General features: G+C 39.9%; 1 protein-coding gene across 1 annotated transcript in view; it reads right to left on the bottom strand.

Moving 5' to 3' along the window:
• The window catches only part of NUSAP1 (nucleolar and spindle associated protein 1), a 32,783-nt gene that overhangs the window by 9,429 nt on the left and 5,643 nt on the right, over nt 1-17,711 (bottom strand). Inside the window, exons 2-7 of the mRNA XM_029236299.1 lie at nt 16,405-16,473; nt 12,349-12,492; nt 11,188-11,344; nt 6,411-6,512; nt 5,203-5,312; nt 1,576-1,757 (exon numbers count right to left, since the gene is read on the bottom strand). Coding sequence (XP_029092132.1) covers nt 1,576-1,757; nt 5,203-5,312; nt 6,411-6,512; nt 11,188-11,344; nt 12,349-12,492; nt 16,405-16,473 — 764 coding nt within the window. The remainder of the gene's footprint in view (nt 1-1,575; nt 1,758-5,202; nt 5,313-6,410; nt 6,513-11,187; nt 11,345-12,348; nt 12,493-16,404; nt 16,474-17,711) is intronic.

Here is a 17,711-nt window from a genome sequence, read left to right on the forward strand (position 1 = left end):
TCTACTCAGAGCAAATTGCCATAAATGTTTTTTATTGATCCTCTGATGCAGAGTTTTTCTACATTTTAACATCTCTGAAATTAGAATGTGTTTTACAATTGGTAACACATCAAAGTTAGTCAGCAGTGCTTTTTCTTAGTGGTTCATAAAATAATGGTGAGTCTTCAGTGGATGGTATCTTAGATTCAATGAAAATCCAGTAGACAGACATAAATACACATAGGGTTGGTGGTGGTGGGTTAACAGAAGGGAACTTCTGGACTTACAACTAAAGATTTGATGGTGATCCTGAATCAACATCTAAAATTATTACCCAAGACTCTACAATACAGTTAAGAAAATTAGATGTGGTAGGAAAAGTGCTACTAATTCCAGGCTGTTCTGTACCCTGCATGAAGCAAGGACTAGCCCCTAACCATGGTGTTCTTAACTATTAATAAATACAGTCAGAACTGCCAAGTATAGGTACCTCATGTTCCAGGCTAACTCAATAAGAATTCCAAATTCAAGGGCATTTTTCAGTTTTTAAAAACTATGTCAGATAATTGCACGTGTTGGGGAAGTGTTACCATGCACCAGTTCTGTTAGATGCCGCAAACGCCCTTAAAAAAGGAGAGAATCAAATTTCGGTATTAAGAGAAAGAAGCCTGAAGATCTTCATCTGTGGGGACAGTCACAGTTGAGGGCTCACCTGATGTCAGGAAAGGCACAAGCAAAGAAAACAGGGATCAATGAGCATGAGATGGCTATGCTACTGCAGTACCCAGTGGGTTACAATGTTCATAGTTTAGGATGAGTCAATTCTTTAGCTCACTACATTGGGAGATTAGGAATTTAGCTTCAACTTTAGATTTACATCAACGGAAAAATTTCTATTTACACATCTTTGCAGACATATATTAAATTAATAAGGTAAAATATCCATATAGATCTTATTTTCTATCTTTACTTATGAATCAAACGTGAACTTAGGGGGACTTCTCTGGTGGCACAGTGGTTAAGAATCCGCCTGCCAATGCAGGGGACACGGGTTCGAGCCCTGGTCCGGGAAGATCCCATATGCCACAGAGCAACTAAGCCCGTGCGCCACAGCTACTAAGGCTGTGCAATGGGGCCCACGAGCCACAACTGTTGAGCCTGTGTGCCACAACTACTGAAGCCCATGCACCTAAAGCCCGTGCTCCGCAACAATAGAAGCCACTGCAACGAGAAGCCCGCGCACCACAAGGAAGAGTAGCCCCCGCTGGCCGCAACTAGAGAAAGCCCGGGGGCAGCAATGAAGACCCAATGCAGCCAAAAAATAAATAAATTAAAAAACCAAAACAAAACGAATAAAAAGGTAATGTTTTAAAAAAAAAACGCGCGAGCTTAGGGAAGGTGAACAAAACAAGAAAAACACAAATTTAAGGGAAAAAAAGTAACAAATAAAAACTGCTGATCTTTCTTTCTCTCTATTCCGATCCTTTCTCCTTTTTCATCAACACTAAAACATTTGTTGTAGTCCACCTGAAATGTATTAGAAGCAGTAAAGCTTTGAGCCCTCGCCCTTGGTTCCATTTTGGAGCTCTTCTTTACCTGACGTTCATCTTAGTTGCTGAGAGCGCGGAGCGCTTGGCCAGCCCCTTCACACACAAGGTGCTACGGCCTGCGTGGGGCCGGCCTTGTGAGCCCCGTTGGCTGGCGGGGGTACGAGCCACACAGAGTCTTTCTCGGGGAGGAACTGGAGTTGCCACCACTCCCTTAGTGCCGGGCTGCTTCTGAAGAAAGGGAAACGCACCACATTAAAGCTGGCCTCTGAGACAGTATTGTCTGAGCAAAGTGCAGGAGAGTGCCCCCATTTATCCCGTTTCATCGCCACTTTTAACCCTGTCATCCTTCCTTCCCCACTACCTCACCCTACCCTACCTGCCTGGCAGGCTGAGCAGTTCCCTGCACCTGTGTTGCTATGGTGACTCTCATTTAAGAGAAACTTCTGGTTGTGCTGAGTAACGTGTTACAGAAAGCCTTTTCCAGCTACCATGTCCCCAGGTATTTTCTAACTAGAGAAAGCAGGTGGCTAAACAGTCCCCCATGGCCAGAAAGGGAGGATAAATCAGTTTTCTTGGAAAGATGGTTCCTTTGAGAGCATGATATGCAGTTTATTAAATACAAACTCAAAGAGAAACCTACTATGTAAAAAGCTTTTGGAACCTACAAATAATTCCTCCCCTACCCACCCCTGGCTCTCCAATAGCTTTTTTAAGTTCTTTTTAAAAAACCTAAAGAAAAGAAAGAAGGGAGGAAGGGAAATGCTCTCTTTGAAATGGCAGGGAAGGGTTCCACTTATGTTATCTTTTTCTAGATACTGTCAAAGCACAAAGAATGATTGAATGTTTTACTATCATTAGTCTAAGCTCTGCTGCAAGCAGAAGAAATCTAACTTCACTGACAGCAGAGATAGGACTATCAGAATTGACAATGTAAAGCCAAAAGACATAAAAATTCTGATTATATCCTATGAAATAATACAAGAAACTAGAGAATTATGGTAACTTCTCATTTCAACATACGAGCAGAAGAGATTCTCATGCTGTGAGACAAATTTAAAACCAAAGTATTTGGTAAATACATATCTTTACTATAAGCTGAAAACTCAGGTTAGATGTATTAAGTATGCTGTTATATTTAACCACACCTTTTATGCCTTCTTCTGTCTTTCCCCTAAAATTCCCACTTTCCAGTATACCTGGTGATAGAATCACCAACTCTATACCTTTGCTTGAGCAACTTATGTTTAAATGATTCTACTCGCACTGAATACCAATCTTTCTGACTTTTCAGGTAGAATATTATGCTGCAGACTCTAGTAGCACTAATTTATTTTGTTTGCAGTGTATCTAATCAATTCCTTCCTTTCTTTTAGCAAAAAAAAATCCTGGTTTAACAAAGCAAAGAGCTCAATGATACCATACATAAAAATTAAAATGTGGGTTAAGGAGTAAACATAGGGAAAAATAATAAAAGCAGTAAAAATAAATATAAGAGCATATTTTTATGATCTTGGGACAGGGAGAGCAAGACAAAACCCTCAGTTTTAGAAGGAAAAGCTGGATAGTTGGATAAAACAATAAAACCTTCCACAAGGTAAGACACCGTTAAGACAAACTGTGGGAAAGTATTTAGAACATATAATACATAATATATGTCATTAATATAGATAAGTGGCTCATAAATCAGCAAAAATTAAGAAAAAGCAAATTCACAGCAAAATCATCAATGAACACATATAAATATTTGTAACATAAACATGTAACATGTAATGATCAGAGAAATGCAAATTCAATTGGGATTTTGTCATATACTGTCAAAGATCAAAAAATTTGATCATTCCTACTGTTAGCAAAGTAAACAGGCAACTCAGGGCACAAGGTTTCAGATCATTGCAGAGGGGAGCCATTTGGCAACTAACTCAATCAGGTTTCCATCCTCTAATCATGAAAGGAGAGATTGGTCACAGCCAGGATGATTCTCTCTAGATCTCTGCTCATTTCTTATTGTCCATCACTCTCCAAATGACCAATCCCCAAACAAGTCAACCGTCAAGAAATCCATATTAGCTATGGTGAAGTCATGGTAATTGTTTATTCTCTAGTCTCCAAACAGATCATACCAAATAACCCATTTGATTAGCCAATTCCTTAAACAGTGGCGCTGGGGTGGGATTTTAGAACTCATTCAGATGGGGCTATCAACTAAAAAACAACATAAGCTACTCATTTATTCAACACAACTTCAAGGCTACACTCAAGTTTATGGTTGAAGCAGTTGTTCTGCCCTTAACTTTTACCTGGAAATTAATTCATCCATATTATGTAGTACAGAAAGCTTGACTTTCAATCAAGTACTTAAGTAGGCTCAGCTTCATGGTAAGGAGAACGAGTGGCCCTCCTTACAGGAATATTTGCAGCTAGCTCATGCCTATGCAGAAAAAGAAGCTGTCTACTTTCTGTAAAGCATCAGCAGGACACCCTCCCCCGCTCCTCCGGGATGGGCCTCTTGTCCCAATACTCAGCTGTGAATGTTGTGATACTTAGCCCTTGCTAATAGTTAAGAGTCTTCTTATGGACATACTGAATATCTCTTCCCTGGATTATCCACCCATGTTGTTAGGTCACTATGAAGGAATGGAGATGTTTAATGCCAAGACTGTTTGCTAGAAGGTTGTTAACAGTGTCTTCAACTGTGGTAACAGTGGTTTTATAAATGTTCAAATGAACATTTATTATCCAAGAGTAAGCTTCTAAGAACCGTATGTTTTTTTGTTTTTTGTTTTTAATTATGTAGAACTTATTACCCAGTGCATTTCACCATTGGCACTGATATCAGAAAACTCAAAACTCAACTGAGTGACTGATATATTAGTCACTGTACCTGTTAACAGTGCTCATTTTCTGCCCCTTTTAAACCAGATTTATACTGTTTTGTGTTGTGTGTAATACCACAAACTGCCTCAAATTCTTTGAGAAATAGGCAGGTTATTATGTATTATTAAATTCAAAAATGTTTCCCATCCATCTTTGTGGCACCCCTTTAACACCAGATACCATGTAAGACAGGAACATCAACTTCCTAGGATGTTATTTACTCACTACTCTGCTGCTAACTCAGCCTCGGAGTTGACTTCACCTTCTCTTACTCGAAGCTGCTTGAGTCCAGCAGGACTTGGCCTGAAGGCTCCCCACCCAGGGAGCTCAGTTATGACAGGAAGCCTTTAAATTAGCAACTGCTAGTCACTCATTTTCCCTTTAGGTCAGAGACAGGGAGAGATGGCTTCAGCCATATATCAGTCCTTCCCCAACAAAAGTGATAGGCACAGTGTCTGAATGTGGAAAACAGAACAACTTATTGCTACTTTGGAGTTCTTCCTTTTCTTTTTTTACTGTTTACTTTAAAAAAATTTTTTTACAAATTTTTAAAAAATGTTTTATTTTTTTAACTTTATTTTTTACAGAATTCTTTTTCATAGTGAAGATTCACTGCTTTATCTGGAGGGTTTTGAAAATTCTCAAAAACAAATTTAAAATAATAAAAATATATTAGACTCAAACAAATCCATTCCACTAGTAGAATAATAGCTAATTGTATTAACCATTGTATATACACAGTATCAACATTAAAAACAAACAGCTTAGTGGCATTAAGAACATAATTTTATCAGCATACCTTCAGTTCATTAAATGAATTGTGTTCTTCAAAATGTTTCTTTTTTCTCTCAACATATTGATCAATGGACTCCATTTCCTTAAAACGAGCCTCATGAAGCTTCTTAAAATCTAGAATATTTCCCCAAATATGACAATTAACAACAAGACAAAATCCATTTATTCACCTTCCCTATATTTTTCTGTTAACACTTATTCTTGTCTTGGCATCCCTGACATTCAACTTCAGCATCATCTTTGCTAAAATTTTAATTTCAAAACATTTAGGTTTTAGAAAGTCAGGGGCAAAGCATATTCACCTTATAAACTATCGAACACTGACCATCTCTCCACTGTCCATTTCACTGCTGACTAACATCTTCGTTTAGTCCAGAGGATAAGAAAAGATTAACAGATTTGTCCTCTCCCCTCACCAATTAATTAATGGCCTTTACTTAATCATAAATTTGACATTTAATAATGCTAAGAAAGCTCTATGCAAAGGATTGGCAAACTTTCTGTGAACGGGCAGACAGTAAATATTTTAGGCTTGGCGGTCACATACACTGTGGTCTCTGTCTCATATTCTTTCTTATATACAACACTTTACAAATGTAGAAACCATTCTTAGCTCAAGGGCTATAAGACAGGCCAAGATGGGCAATAGTTTGCTGACTCCTGCTCTGTACTATTCTAACTAATTATATTCTTATTAAGTATAATTGTTAGAATTTCTCAAATATGCTAAGCAGCATTTTAAGTACTCTAAATACATAGCACAAGCAACATTCTATGTGCCAGGCAACAGAGAAAGAGAATTACACGTCCAGAAATGGAGTCCCTTAGACTTATTACTAAAAATAATAATAAGTTTTTACAAGGTAGACATTGTGCCAAGTACTCGATACACATTAATTCTCAGATATTTCTTGAATACTTGCTACAGGTTAGCTGCCCTGCTAGGTAATCAGAAGTGGAAAACAGTCTTAATTAATCCATATATTAACCTGATGAAATAGGTAGTTTAATTATTCCCACTTTAAACTGAGGACGTGGGTTTACTGGGGATAAATAAGTTTCCCAAGGTCTCACAGGCAGAAAATGAGGGAACGAGGGCGCAAACCCCAATGCCAGTGTCTGAGCCTTCGGCTGTCACAGTGCACTGCCTCTCCAGCGTCAGCCTGAAGGGGGCCAACTACCATTTTATGTTTCTTTGTGTGCAAAACTTACTTGGAGTAGTGCTTGCAGTTCTTTTATTTTTTCCAGGTTTGGAAAACCCATCTGTGTAGAGAGACTTCTTTCTTTCTGAAGGTATCTTTGGACCTTCATTACCTGAATCCAAGGATACAGAACTAATGAAAGATTTCCAAAAATTATTCCCATTAAGAAATGTAAGTTAACGTGGAGCATATTCATGCGATAGGCCTCTGCCAAGGTATGGGAGAGACGACACAAGGAGCACAAAGCATTAGTTACAGCATCACCACAATTTTAGCTCGTATTTCAAGTAGACAGAAATTTTATGCTTCTTGTATAGATGTTTTAAAATTTCTGTATGTTTATAAAACTCTTTTCCAGAACTTTTGCTATGAACATGTCTAGTTGTTTTAACAAGGATGATAAAAGTCACACAATCCCACCAGCCTAAGAAACACTATTATCATTTTGGCTATTACTATATTTATTATATTTTCTCAGGTCCTTTGCTTCTATACTTGTTTTGCTTTTGTTCTTTAAATCCAGTTAAAGCCATCATGTATATAAGGGTTGCTATTTCCCCCTACTTATCTCCCACATTCTAGTATCTTCTTCAGCTTAAGGCAATCTACTAAAAACTGTACAAGTGGGTTTTCAAGAAATGCTACTTATAAAGTCACTCATCCTTAAAGTTTCTCAATGCATCCATAAAACAAGGCAAAAGAATGACTGGATAGAGCACAGGGGTTATAGGGCTTTTGCTTGGACCTTGGCCATGAAATAGGATATTTAAGGAGTCACAGTCATTCCTCACAAGATACTTATTACAAATGGAAATATAATAACTATTACAAAGGAGCAACCTAGCAGACACCACCATAACCAGGTGATGCAAGTTGACAAGACTAGTCAGAACAAACCAACATCTGAGCCCTCTGGGGTGCTGAATGAGGAGGACACAGCCCTAGTTTGCGGGATTCCTGCCAATAGTGCATGATCTGAATCTAACCATCAGCAACATTAGACAAACCAAGTCAGAGGACCCAAGAAACTGTATTTAAAAAAGGTCAATGCACTAGAAGACAAAGGAAGGCTGAGGAACTGTTCCAGATTAAAGTAGCTTAAAGAGACATGGCAGGACTTCCCTGGTGGTGCAGTGGTTAAGAATCTGCCTGCCAATGCAGGAGACACGGGTTCGAGCCCTGGTCTGGGAAGATCCCACATGCCGCGGAGCAACTAAGCCCATGCGCCACAACTACTGAGCCTGCGCTCTAGAGCCCGTGAGCCACAACTACTGAAGCCCATGCGCCTAGAGCCTGTGCTCCTCAACGAGAAGCAACCACAATGAGAAGCCTGCGCACAGCAACAAAGAGTAGCCCGTGCTCGCTGCAACTAGAGAAAGCCCGTGTGCAGCAACGAAGACCCCATGCAGCCAAAAATTTAAAAATGTATAAATAAATAAATTTATTCAAAAAAAAGAGACATGGCAATGAAATGCAAAGGATGAGTCGAGATTTGCCTTTGTTTTAAGGGACATTGCTGGGATGAAATCTAGATAAGGTCTGTCTACAGGTTAGTTAGCAGGTCTCACACTTTCTAGCCTCAGGATCCCTTTGTACTCTCAAAAGTTACTGAGGACCCCAAAGAATTTTTGTTCATGTACGTTATATCAATATGTGCCATATTAGATATTAAGACTAAGACATTAAAAAATAATTGATTCACTAAAAATATACCCATTATACGTTAACATAAATAATTTATGAAAATGGCTAAAATTTCTAAATCAAAAAAGTGAGTAGAGCGTTTTTTGTTTTTCTTTTACAATTTCTTTAACATCTGACAATAAAAGGCAGCTGGATTCTCTTTTCTTCTGTATACATATGTTGTGATATATTGTTTTGATTGAAGTAATATATGAAAACGAATTTCGTCATATACAGCTATGTGGTTGAAAGTGAAGAGTATTTTAATAGCCTTTTCAGATAATTGTGGATATTCTTCTTTGATACTATACCAAACCTTGACAAGTGGTTGTTTCTCAGAGGTTAGTTGTAATGCGGAATATGAAGAAGCCCTATCAGTGAACTTTCTGCTCTCTGTACATTTGTGAGAAAAAGTCCTGATGTTTTAAGAAACACAAATATTTAGGGGTAAAGGGGAACATATCTGAAACACTCTCAAACAGCTCAGGAAAAAAATGTATATAACACATATACGTACGTAGATATGTATATAAATATAAATAGAGAGGAGGACAAAGCAAATACGTCAAAATATTAACATTTGAGAAATCTAGGTGAACGATATATAGGAACTCTTGGTACTATTCTTACAACTTTAAGTCTGGAATTATGTCAAAGTTTAAAAAATTCCTCTCACCAGAAACTGCATGATCAGATTTTTCTCCTTCAAACTGCCTGTGTGCTTCATTGGGCAAACCTGACTTAAAGGGTCCACCCTCATTTTTCCCATGCCTTCAAAACTGGGTCCTAGAAGTAAGTCTTCTTGACAACAAGATTGGTGGAATAATAGATATTTTAAATTCCACCCCCACTTCTGACTCTGTCATATTTCTTTACATTCCCCTCGTCTCAGGATTTCAAAATGGGTTTATAAGGCATATGCATCAAAATTACCTGGGGTACTTATTAAATCTGCACAATTCCAGGCTCACCTCAGACCTACAAATCAGAACATCTACCTTCTTTAACTTTCTAGATTTAGTAAGACATTCAAAATTCTGGGGTAACTGGGAAGGCTCAGCATTAGAAATTCTGCATTAAACTGCTTGGTGGACATGAGTGGATCATCTTCTCTCCCAATCCCCTCAGGCAAGCCTCAGGTCCCAGATAGATGTGCTAGGGGAAATGAACACTGACACACTGTTGCAACTGGCAGGCTTCCCAAGGGATGAAATCAGAAAGCACCAAGTCCTGTTGGGCATAGGGGAACTGAAGTTTTCTGGCCTTATTGAAACAAATTTTTAGTTGAGAAAGTTTAGGGAAGAGGTTTTTAGGAGGTTAGAGACTAAGTAAAATATACATTTATCATAATAAAATGGCCACCCCCCTGGGAAGGTAGATTCTGCAGATCCTTTTTTTTTTTTTTTTTTTTGCGGTACGCAGGCCTCTCACTGTTGTGGCCTCTCCTGTTGCGGAGCACAGGCTCCAGGGCCACAGTACACCGGCCTAGCCGCTCTGCGGCATGTGGGATCTTCCCAGACTGGGGCACGAACCCGTGTCCCCTGCATCGGCAGGCGGACTCTCAACCACTGCGCCACCAGGGAAGACTGCAGATCCTTTTTAACTGTCCTACTTGAAGGGGCTAACAGGTCTTTGTACCTGTCTCTGCAGCAGGCCAGAAGGAGCTAATTGGCAGAATGAGCCAGGCTCTCTCCTCATCCTGCCTTAAGATCAACTGCCTTAAACTTTCCAGATACCACTCATATTCTGCTTTCTACATGGTTATTAAAGGTGACCTGATGGCCTACTGTATTTGGTTCTAACTTCTGCTTTCATTGCTGAACCCTTAGAAGTTCTACATAATGGTGTTACGGGTTGAACTGTTTCCCCAAAAGAGATATGATGAATGAAGTCTTAACCTCTAATAATTGTGATCTGACCTTATTTGGAAAGGGTCTTTGTAGACATAATCAACTTAAACCAAGGTCATTAGGATGGACCTAATCCAATATAACTGATGTCCTTTTAAGAAAACGATGTAAAGAAAAAGACACACAGGAACTTCCCTGGTGGTCCAGTGGTTAAGAATCCGCCTTCCAATGCAGGGGACTTGGGTTTGATCCCTGCTCAGGGAACTAAGATCCCATATGCCGTGGGGCAGCTAAGCCTGTGTGCTGCAACTACTGAGCCCATGAGCTCTAGAGCACGCATACCACAACTAGAGAGCCCGTGTGCCACAACTAGAGAGCCCACTTGCCACAACTAGAGAGAACCCCATGCGCTGCAACAAAGATCCCACGTGCCGCAACTAAGACTGGACACAGCCAAATAAATAAATAAATAGGAACTTCCCTGGTGGTGAAGTGGTTAAGAACCTGCCTGCCAATGCAGGGGACACGGGTTCGAGCCCTGGTCTGGGAAGATTCCACATGCTGCGGAGCAACTAAGCCTGTGAGCCACAACTACTGAGCCTCCGCTCTAGAACCCACGAGCCACAACTACTGAGCCCACATGCCAGAACAACTGAGGCCCATGGGCCTAGAGCCATGCTCCACAGCAAGAGAAGCCACTGTAATGAGAAGCACGCACACCCCAAGGAAGAGTAGCCCCTGCTCACCGCAACAAAGACCCAACGCAGCCATAAATAAATGAATGAATGAATGAATATTAAAAAAAAAAAAGAAAGAAAAAGACACACAGAGAGACTGCCACATGATGAGGAGGCAGAGATTTAGCTGCAAGCCCAGGTCTACAGCCACCACCGAAGGTACAAAGGGGCCAGGAAAGATTCTCCCCAGACTCTTGGAGGAAGATGGCCCTACTGACACCCTGATGTTAGACTCCAGCCTCCAGAACTGTGAGAGAATAAATTTGTGTTTTTTGTTTTTGTTTTTTTTTTTTGGCCGCACCGTGCGGCTTTCAGGATTTTAGTTCCCTGGCCAGGGACTGAACTCGTGTCCCAGCAGTGAAAGCGCCAAGTCCTAACCACTGGACTGCCAGGGAATTCCCAAATTTCTGTTGTTTTAAGTTGCCCAGTTTATGGCACTTTGCTATGGCAGTCCTAGGAAATTAATGCACATGGTTACCCTAGCAATTTTGGATTTTTAAAAAGTTACTTGGCATACCATTTATTCCACTTTTTCCTGAGGGCACTGCATTCTCATCTTGACTCTTGTTTGGTAGAGAAGGAGCTTCTACAACAGTTCTGAGAGCCTGGTTTTCATGCTTTTCTTGATTCTGGAATTCAGTAGGATCACATACTTTTATCTCTGAATGATCCTGCTACAGATTTTAAAAGAAAATAAATGATTTCAATAACAAATAAGAAGGAATCACACTTGAAAATTGCTAAGAGTAGATCTGAAAAGTTCTCATCACAAGAAAAAAACTGTAACTACGTGAGGTGTTAACTAGACTTATTGTATATATATTGTGAAATGATCGCCACAAATATTGAATCATTACATTGTACACCTGAAACTGATAGGATGTTACATGTGAATTATATCTCAATTTAAAAATGTATCATTAAAAACATTGCTTATATTAAGACATAAAGAAAGAAAAAAGTAATCACTGCCTTCCAAAGATAGGTACCAAATTGAGGAGGAAAATGAATTAAAGAAAGAAAAGGAGAAGACCAAGATTTTTGAGTGGCAGATTTGGTTCTCTGCCTCACCAAATGTCATGAGAACATGCATCTGGGAATAGTAGAGACTAGGGACCACTGGAAGGCATACAAGGCAGAGGTTGCTCTCCTAGGGAGAAGAAACTAACTAGACAAGCTAGTGACTAAGGGACTACACAAAGCTAGAAAATAAAAATTAGGACCATCTTGTAAAAGTTACATTTGAATGAAAGGATAATAAAATCAGAGTCCTCTCAGAGCAAGTGGGAGAAGCCCTCGGAATCACGTGGCCACACTGTTCAAAGACTAAGCTCAGCTGATCACCAGGCCCGGGACAAGATAGGAAGGAGGAAAAAAAATCATATTTGATGTTGGTATCTCTTTCCTTCTTACTTACTATACCTCACTTAAGAAAACACTCAATGAATGTTCATATTATTCAGCAAACATTTAATTTGTGCTTAATACTTACTAAGTGCTTCCCGAGTGCCAATGCCCGGGGTGTGATGAGGCCAGACTCAGGTCTGCACTTTCATGGAGCTCACAGCAGTGTTTGCCACCACCCGATATCATAAGGGAATTAAGAGAAGGCTCCCTAATAATATACCAGTTTGGGCACAGGTGGTAGCTTATTTTTAGTTTGCACATTTCTATTCACCTGGGAGTCAGGGCTCCTGTAGACAGTCCTGCGCCTTCTCCTTGTTTTGGTGACATGGCCCACTGGCTCCCTCTCAGCTTGCTCCTGGCTGCTGAGCTGTACCTCAATCTCATCACAAGAAGATGCAGAAGTTTGAATTTCATCCTGAAAAAGAGAGACATTAATCTGCCATGTCCAATGTATAGAGTTACAATGCTCAGGAAGAATCAGAATTTAAACTGAATAAAAAATATGTATTACATATGCAAGAGATAATTTTAAAACCCTCCGGCACTAAATTATAGGCAAGGACAAGAATGATAGAGTATTCAGAAAGAAACACTTAACAACCCAAGCTAAAAAACTAGGCTTGCAAAGCATTCAAAGGTATCTTAGTGTGTGTAAATAAGCCAATTATTTTTTTGGGGGGGGCCACACCACATGGTTTGTGGGATCTTAGTTCCCTGAACAGGTATTGAACCCAGGCCCATGGCAGTGAAAGTGCCAGGGAATTCCCACAAATTATTAAAAGTATGTTAATTTACTGAATATACACTATATGCTAGGCAGTATGCTATAACTAATAACAATTACAGCTAATATCATAACTGCACTGGGCTAAGTATTCTCATGGATTATCTCATTTATTCCTCAAAGCCTATGAGACAAGTATTAACATTATCTGCAGCTCACAGGTAGGGAAACTGAGGCTTAGAGAGCCCAAAGTAACTTGTTAAAGGTCAACATAAGGGAGTAAGGATAGAAAGGGCATGTGCATTATCATAAACTAGAAGTAAAGAGCTTTGTCATCAAAACAGCATGGCACAGGTACCAGAATGTCCTGAACAGAACTGCTTCCAGAAGAAATCATCGTATGACAATGGTTGCACCTCACATTAGTGGGGGATGGCTGGATTCATTATTCAACACATGATGCAGAGAAAACATTGACTATGTTTTTGGTGAGGGGGTGGGCAATGAAACATGATCATTTTCTCACACCAAAATGAAATCTCGATGGATTAAAGATTTAAATGTAAAATATGAAACTATAAAAGCTCTAGGGAAAAATAGGTGAATTATATCCTCATCGAGTGTGAGGAAGGCATTAAGCATATTATCCTACCTAGAGACGATAAAGGAGAGGCTTGATTTGTTTTTGGTGTTTTTGTAGCTTTTTAAACGTAAATTCTAATTTTTTGAAATAAACTAATACATACATATAGTTAAAATAATAAAATAATAAAGAGTATAATGAAAAGTAAGTCATTCTCTGCCCTACCCTTCGTATTTCTAGGGTTTGATGTTAAGTGGTTACTTACATATCACTAATGATTTGCTGATGGGATATTCATTTGTATTTTCAATAACTATTTTCAGTGCCTCATGTACTAAGATTTACTTCATTTGTACCACTCTCATCTCCCCATCTTCTTCCTAATAGACTTATACCACTTACCCACTCTATTACCTTTGCAGCTTTTAACATTCTTAAATCTTTATTTCTTGTTCCATGACTGCAGACACATATCCTGTAAACTGCAGATATTAGCATCCTTATACTTTCCTTCACCTCCTGTCCTTATCTCAACTTCTGTCATCTATTCTTTAAGTTGTTAACATTTATAGCTTGTTATGTAACCTTAATTGAATCGTCTGTGTAGCTTGATTCCAGGAGTTGATAATTCAATAGGTTATTGTAAGACATTTTTCAAGGCTTTCATTTGTTTTCTGTATCATGTTTCCTTTAGGGTCATCTTCCTTACAGAGAAACCTTCCAGCATTTTAGACGGTAGTAGACAACTGGTACTCTGCACGTGGAAGTAGGGAATAAGAGGGCTTTGCATCCTGACTTTTCAGTCCATTTCAGTATGGTGACTGGACCCTACCCTCTGAGAGTTAATTTAGTTGCCTGGGATTTGGTGAGGCCTAAATATCAGTGTTTTTAAAAAGCTCCACAAATGATTCTCCCACACATCCTGGGTTGAGAACCACAATATAAAATAAATGTTTTGGTTGTAAAAGAATAAGGAGGCTTAAAAAATGGAAGGTTTTTAGACGGAGGTGAAATATTACAGAAGAATAATAGTTCTAAGTGATCTAAGATCCAAGGTATACCCAAAGAAGGGGATGGCTAATGAAGAGTGGAAAAGAAAGTCACAGGACTTAAGGAACAGGGAGGCAAGGGTAGTAAGGGACATCCAGGTGGACCTTTGAATTCACCCAAAGTAAGGTCAGGACAGGAGATGATGAGCCAGGCAATGAGACAGTGAACACTGGAAAGCAACAAGGAAGTCAACAGATGAGAGATGAGAATTGGTGAGCCTGAACTCAAAGGAGCAGGGATATTTACGTGAGAGTAGAAAGACGCTATCTGAATCCTACTTTCCAACTCCCTGGATAGTCATGAAGAAGAAGAGAGGAAAAAGAAACTGTTCTCACCACAGAAGTGTAACCCTCAGGTTACACATATTGCTGGAGTATAGACACACTTTAAAAGTATTTATTGCCCCCTTATCCCCATTAACACAGTACAGAAGAGGTTCTATAACTGGTTTAAAACATATTAACATGACTCCCAGAGATGTCTTGTTTTAACCCCACACACCTTAACCAGGGTATGTTAGTTTGGGAGGCCAGCAGTGATCAGGTAGCATATGTTCATTCCTGAACGCATCATGATGTAACTGTAAAGACTCGTATAAGCCCAAGACTGAAGTGGCACAGCTGGTTCTGCGAGTCCCCAGCACACAGTCAGACTAACCTACATACAGAGCTGCTCCAACTCATATAGTTAAGGCTAATCTACAGAGGGAGAACAAGGCATCCAGAAGGTCATGCTCCTTAGATGTGACCCACACCTGTGCACTTCCCTAGGTGACGATTTGGAGGTCTGGAAGCTTACCCATCTGTCTGTCCTTGGTAATATTACTGATTTCTTTGCCATGTATTTGGACTGTGCTGACTCCTGCAGCTTTAGATAAACTGTCTATGTCAGTTCTTTCCACCAACCTAAGCTCACTATTGACAGATTCACCACTTAGGAATTCTATAGCTGACCAAATTTTGATTATCATCCTGCTCTTGTGAAAGTTTTTCAAAATGGAATGGCTCTTGAGATGCTGAATTTGAAACATGATAGATCATTTTAAATTTAGCCCATCAATTACCACCCAAAGTAAAATCCTGATTTCAGATGGCACTACGATGTGTATCCTTAACCATGAAAAACTTTTTAATTAATTAAAATATCTATATTGATTTAGTTGATATAGAAACTTAAAGGAATCCAAAATCAATTTTGTTGTCTATTTTATATTAATTAAACCTGGAATCAAAAAGAATTTTGAACATTTAAAGTTTTTAAATGTTTATAACCTGGAATACAGAGAATTACGGAGTCTATAAAGACAGAGAGAAGGAATTCAGATGCTCAGTTCATGTTTATATTTACCTTCATTTCAAGATATATAATGGATGCCCTCCAAAGCCCAGTTCCTTAAGGCCTTTCAACATTTTCCTGTATTTCAAGTTAAGAATGAAGCATTCATTGATCGTTTAGGTGTTGAGACTTGTCAGAACTCTTTGGGGTGGGTCTGAAGCAGCCATGACAACTGCTCCCTCCCATCAGCAATGGTTTAGTTTCCCACAAGTCACTTCCACAGTCCCTACTTCATGTGATTCTCACAACCCTCAATTCAGCAGAAAATATGTTATTTCCATTTCAAAGACCAGGAAACTAAGAATAAATGATTTGAGTTTTCCAAGGTCACACATACAAAAAAGACAGAGCTGCTGCTTAACTGGGTTTTTCTGACCTCAAATCCAGTTCCCTCCCTATTCACACCATTTGGCATACATGTGGCAACTAGTAATTAATCTTTGCCTTTGTATGAGAACATCTTATTCAATAGATTACAGAGGCAGCTTTGTCATTTATAAGAATTATGAAAGGATTTACAATTACCAATGAATCTCTTTGGTAACAAACAGCATGTCTTAAGTCATCACCAACTGTGTTTATCATTTATTAACTGATTGTTTTGCTATTTAATAGGTGATGAAAATGTTACTTACCTGATTCTCATTTTCTTTTCTAGCTTCATTTTTAAGGTGGGCTTTTAAGGCTCTTAACAACTTGTCTGCCTGCAGAAAAGTTTAAAGACCTTATCAGTAGAGCCAAAAATCAAATAAGCACAAAAGATTCATTGAACATTTTCTCCTGTTCTTGTACTCATCAAATGTCATCCGGGCAGGCTAGGAGTAGGGTAACCAAGATAGAAGGGGTCCCTGTCTGCACAGATTTCACGGCAGAAGCCAGAGAGGAAAGTGGCAATTATAGCACAGTGGGGTAAATGCCCACATGAGGAAGCTCAGGTGTCGTGTGAGAACACAGGTGGGCTGGGCCACCAAAGCCTGGACCGCTAGGGTAGACTTCAGTAGGTAAGTGGACATGCCAGTCCTAAGACAAAGATGTGAGGTCACTAGCTGCTGAGGCTGAAGGACAAATAGGAGAGAGTGGGACATAGGGAAAAGGGTAAAAAAATAGCATGGGAAGGTAAGAATGTGTGGAGTTTGAAGAACTAAAGTTTAGTGTGGGCTGAAGCAGGGAGCTGTTGGAGGGGATGGTGAGAGAGAATGTTGGGAAAGTGGGCCTGATCCTGCTAGGCCTACTAAGCCTCTAAAGAGTATGAACTTTACCCTCGGGGCAAAGGCAGTCTGCAGTTTGCAGCAGGGCAGTGGGTGACCAGTTTTGCATTACTCAGGATGATTACTCTGGCTGTATAATGTGCAGAATGCATTTGGTGAGGGCAAGATGGAAGACAGGGCAAGGGCCAGGAGGCTGTTGTAGGAAGCCAGAGACGACTTCGGCCTGAGCTAGAACGGGACTGAGGCCACATGGATGAATTAAAAACTTTCCTAGGAAGTAGAATCAGTGTGAATGTGAGGGTTGAGGAACAGGCAAATTTATTATGCCTACGTTTCTGGCTTGGGCAGCTGGTGAAGCACGTGTGGAGGCGTGGGGGGTCCTAAGATGGGGAAGGCCAAAGGCGCCGCCTTAGGAGGATGGCTACAGGTCCCCGGGGGAAGGGAACTCCTAGCTCCTCCTTCCACCACAGGAGAACTGCCCTTTCCGTTCTTTCCTGAAAGAATACTAATCTGATGGGTTATGTTTTCCTGTGCTTTCAAAGCTCAAGCACATGGCTGGGTTCTCATTCCCTCCTCTTCCACCAGCCATACAGTTGAGAGCCAGAGAGTTTCTTCTCAAGGGGGGCCCAGCCACCAGGCTCGTCTATTCTCTGCTCCTACCATTTACCATCAGCCACGTGTTCAGGTGAGAATGGCAGAGATCCCGATTTGGTTTGGGCTTCAGGGCACAGGAC

The sequence above is a fragment of the Monodon monoceros genome, unplaced genomic scaffold (assembly GCF_005190385.1).
Source record: "Monodon monoceros isolate NGI ecotype Baffin Bay Population unplaced genomic scaffold, NGI_Narwhal_1 Super_Scaffold_21, whole genome shotgun sequence".
Taxonomy (NCBI): Eukaryota; Metazoa; Chordata; class Mammalia; order Artiodactyla; family Monodontidae; genus Monodon; species Monodon monoceros.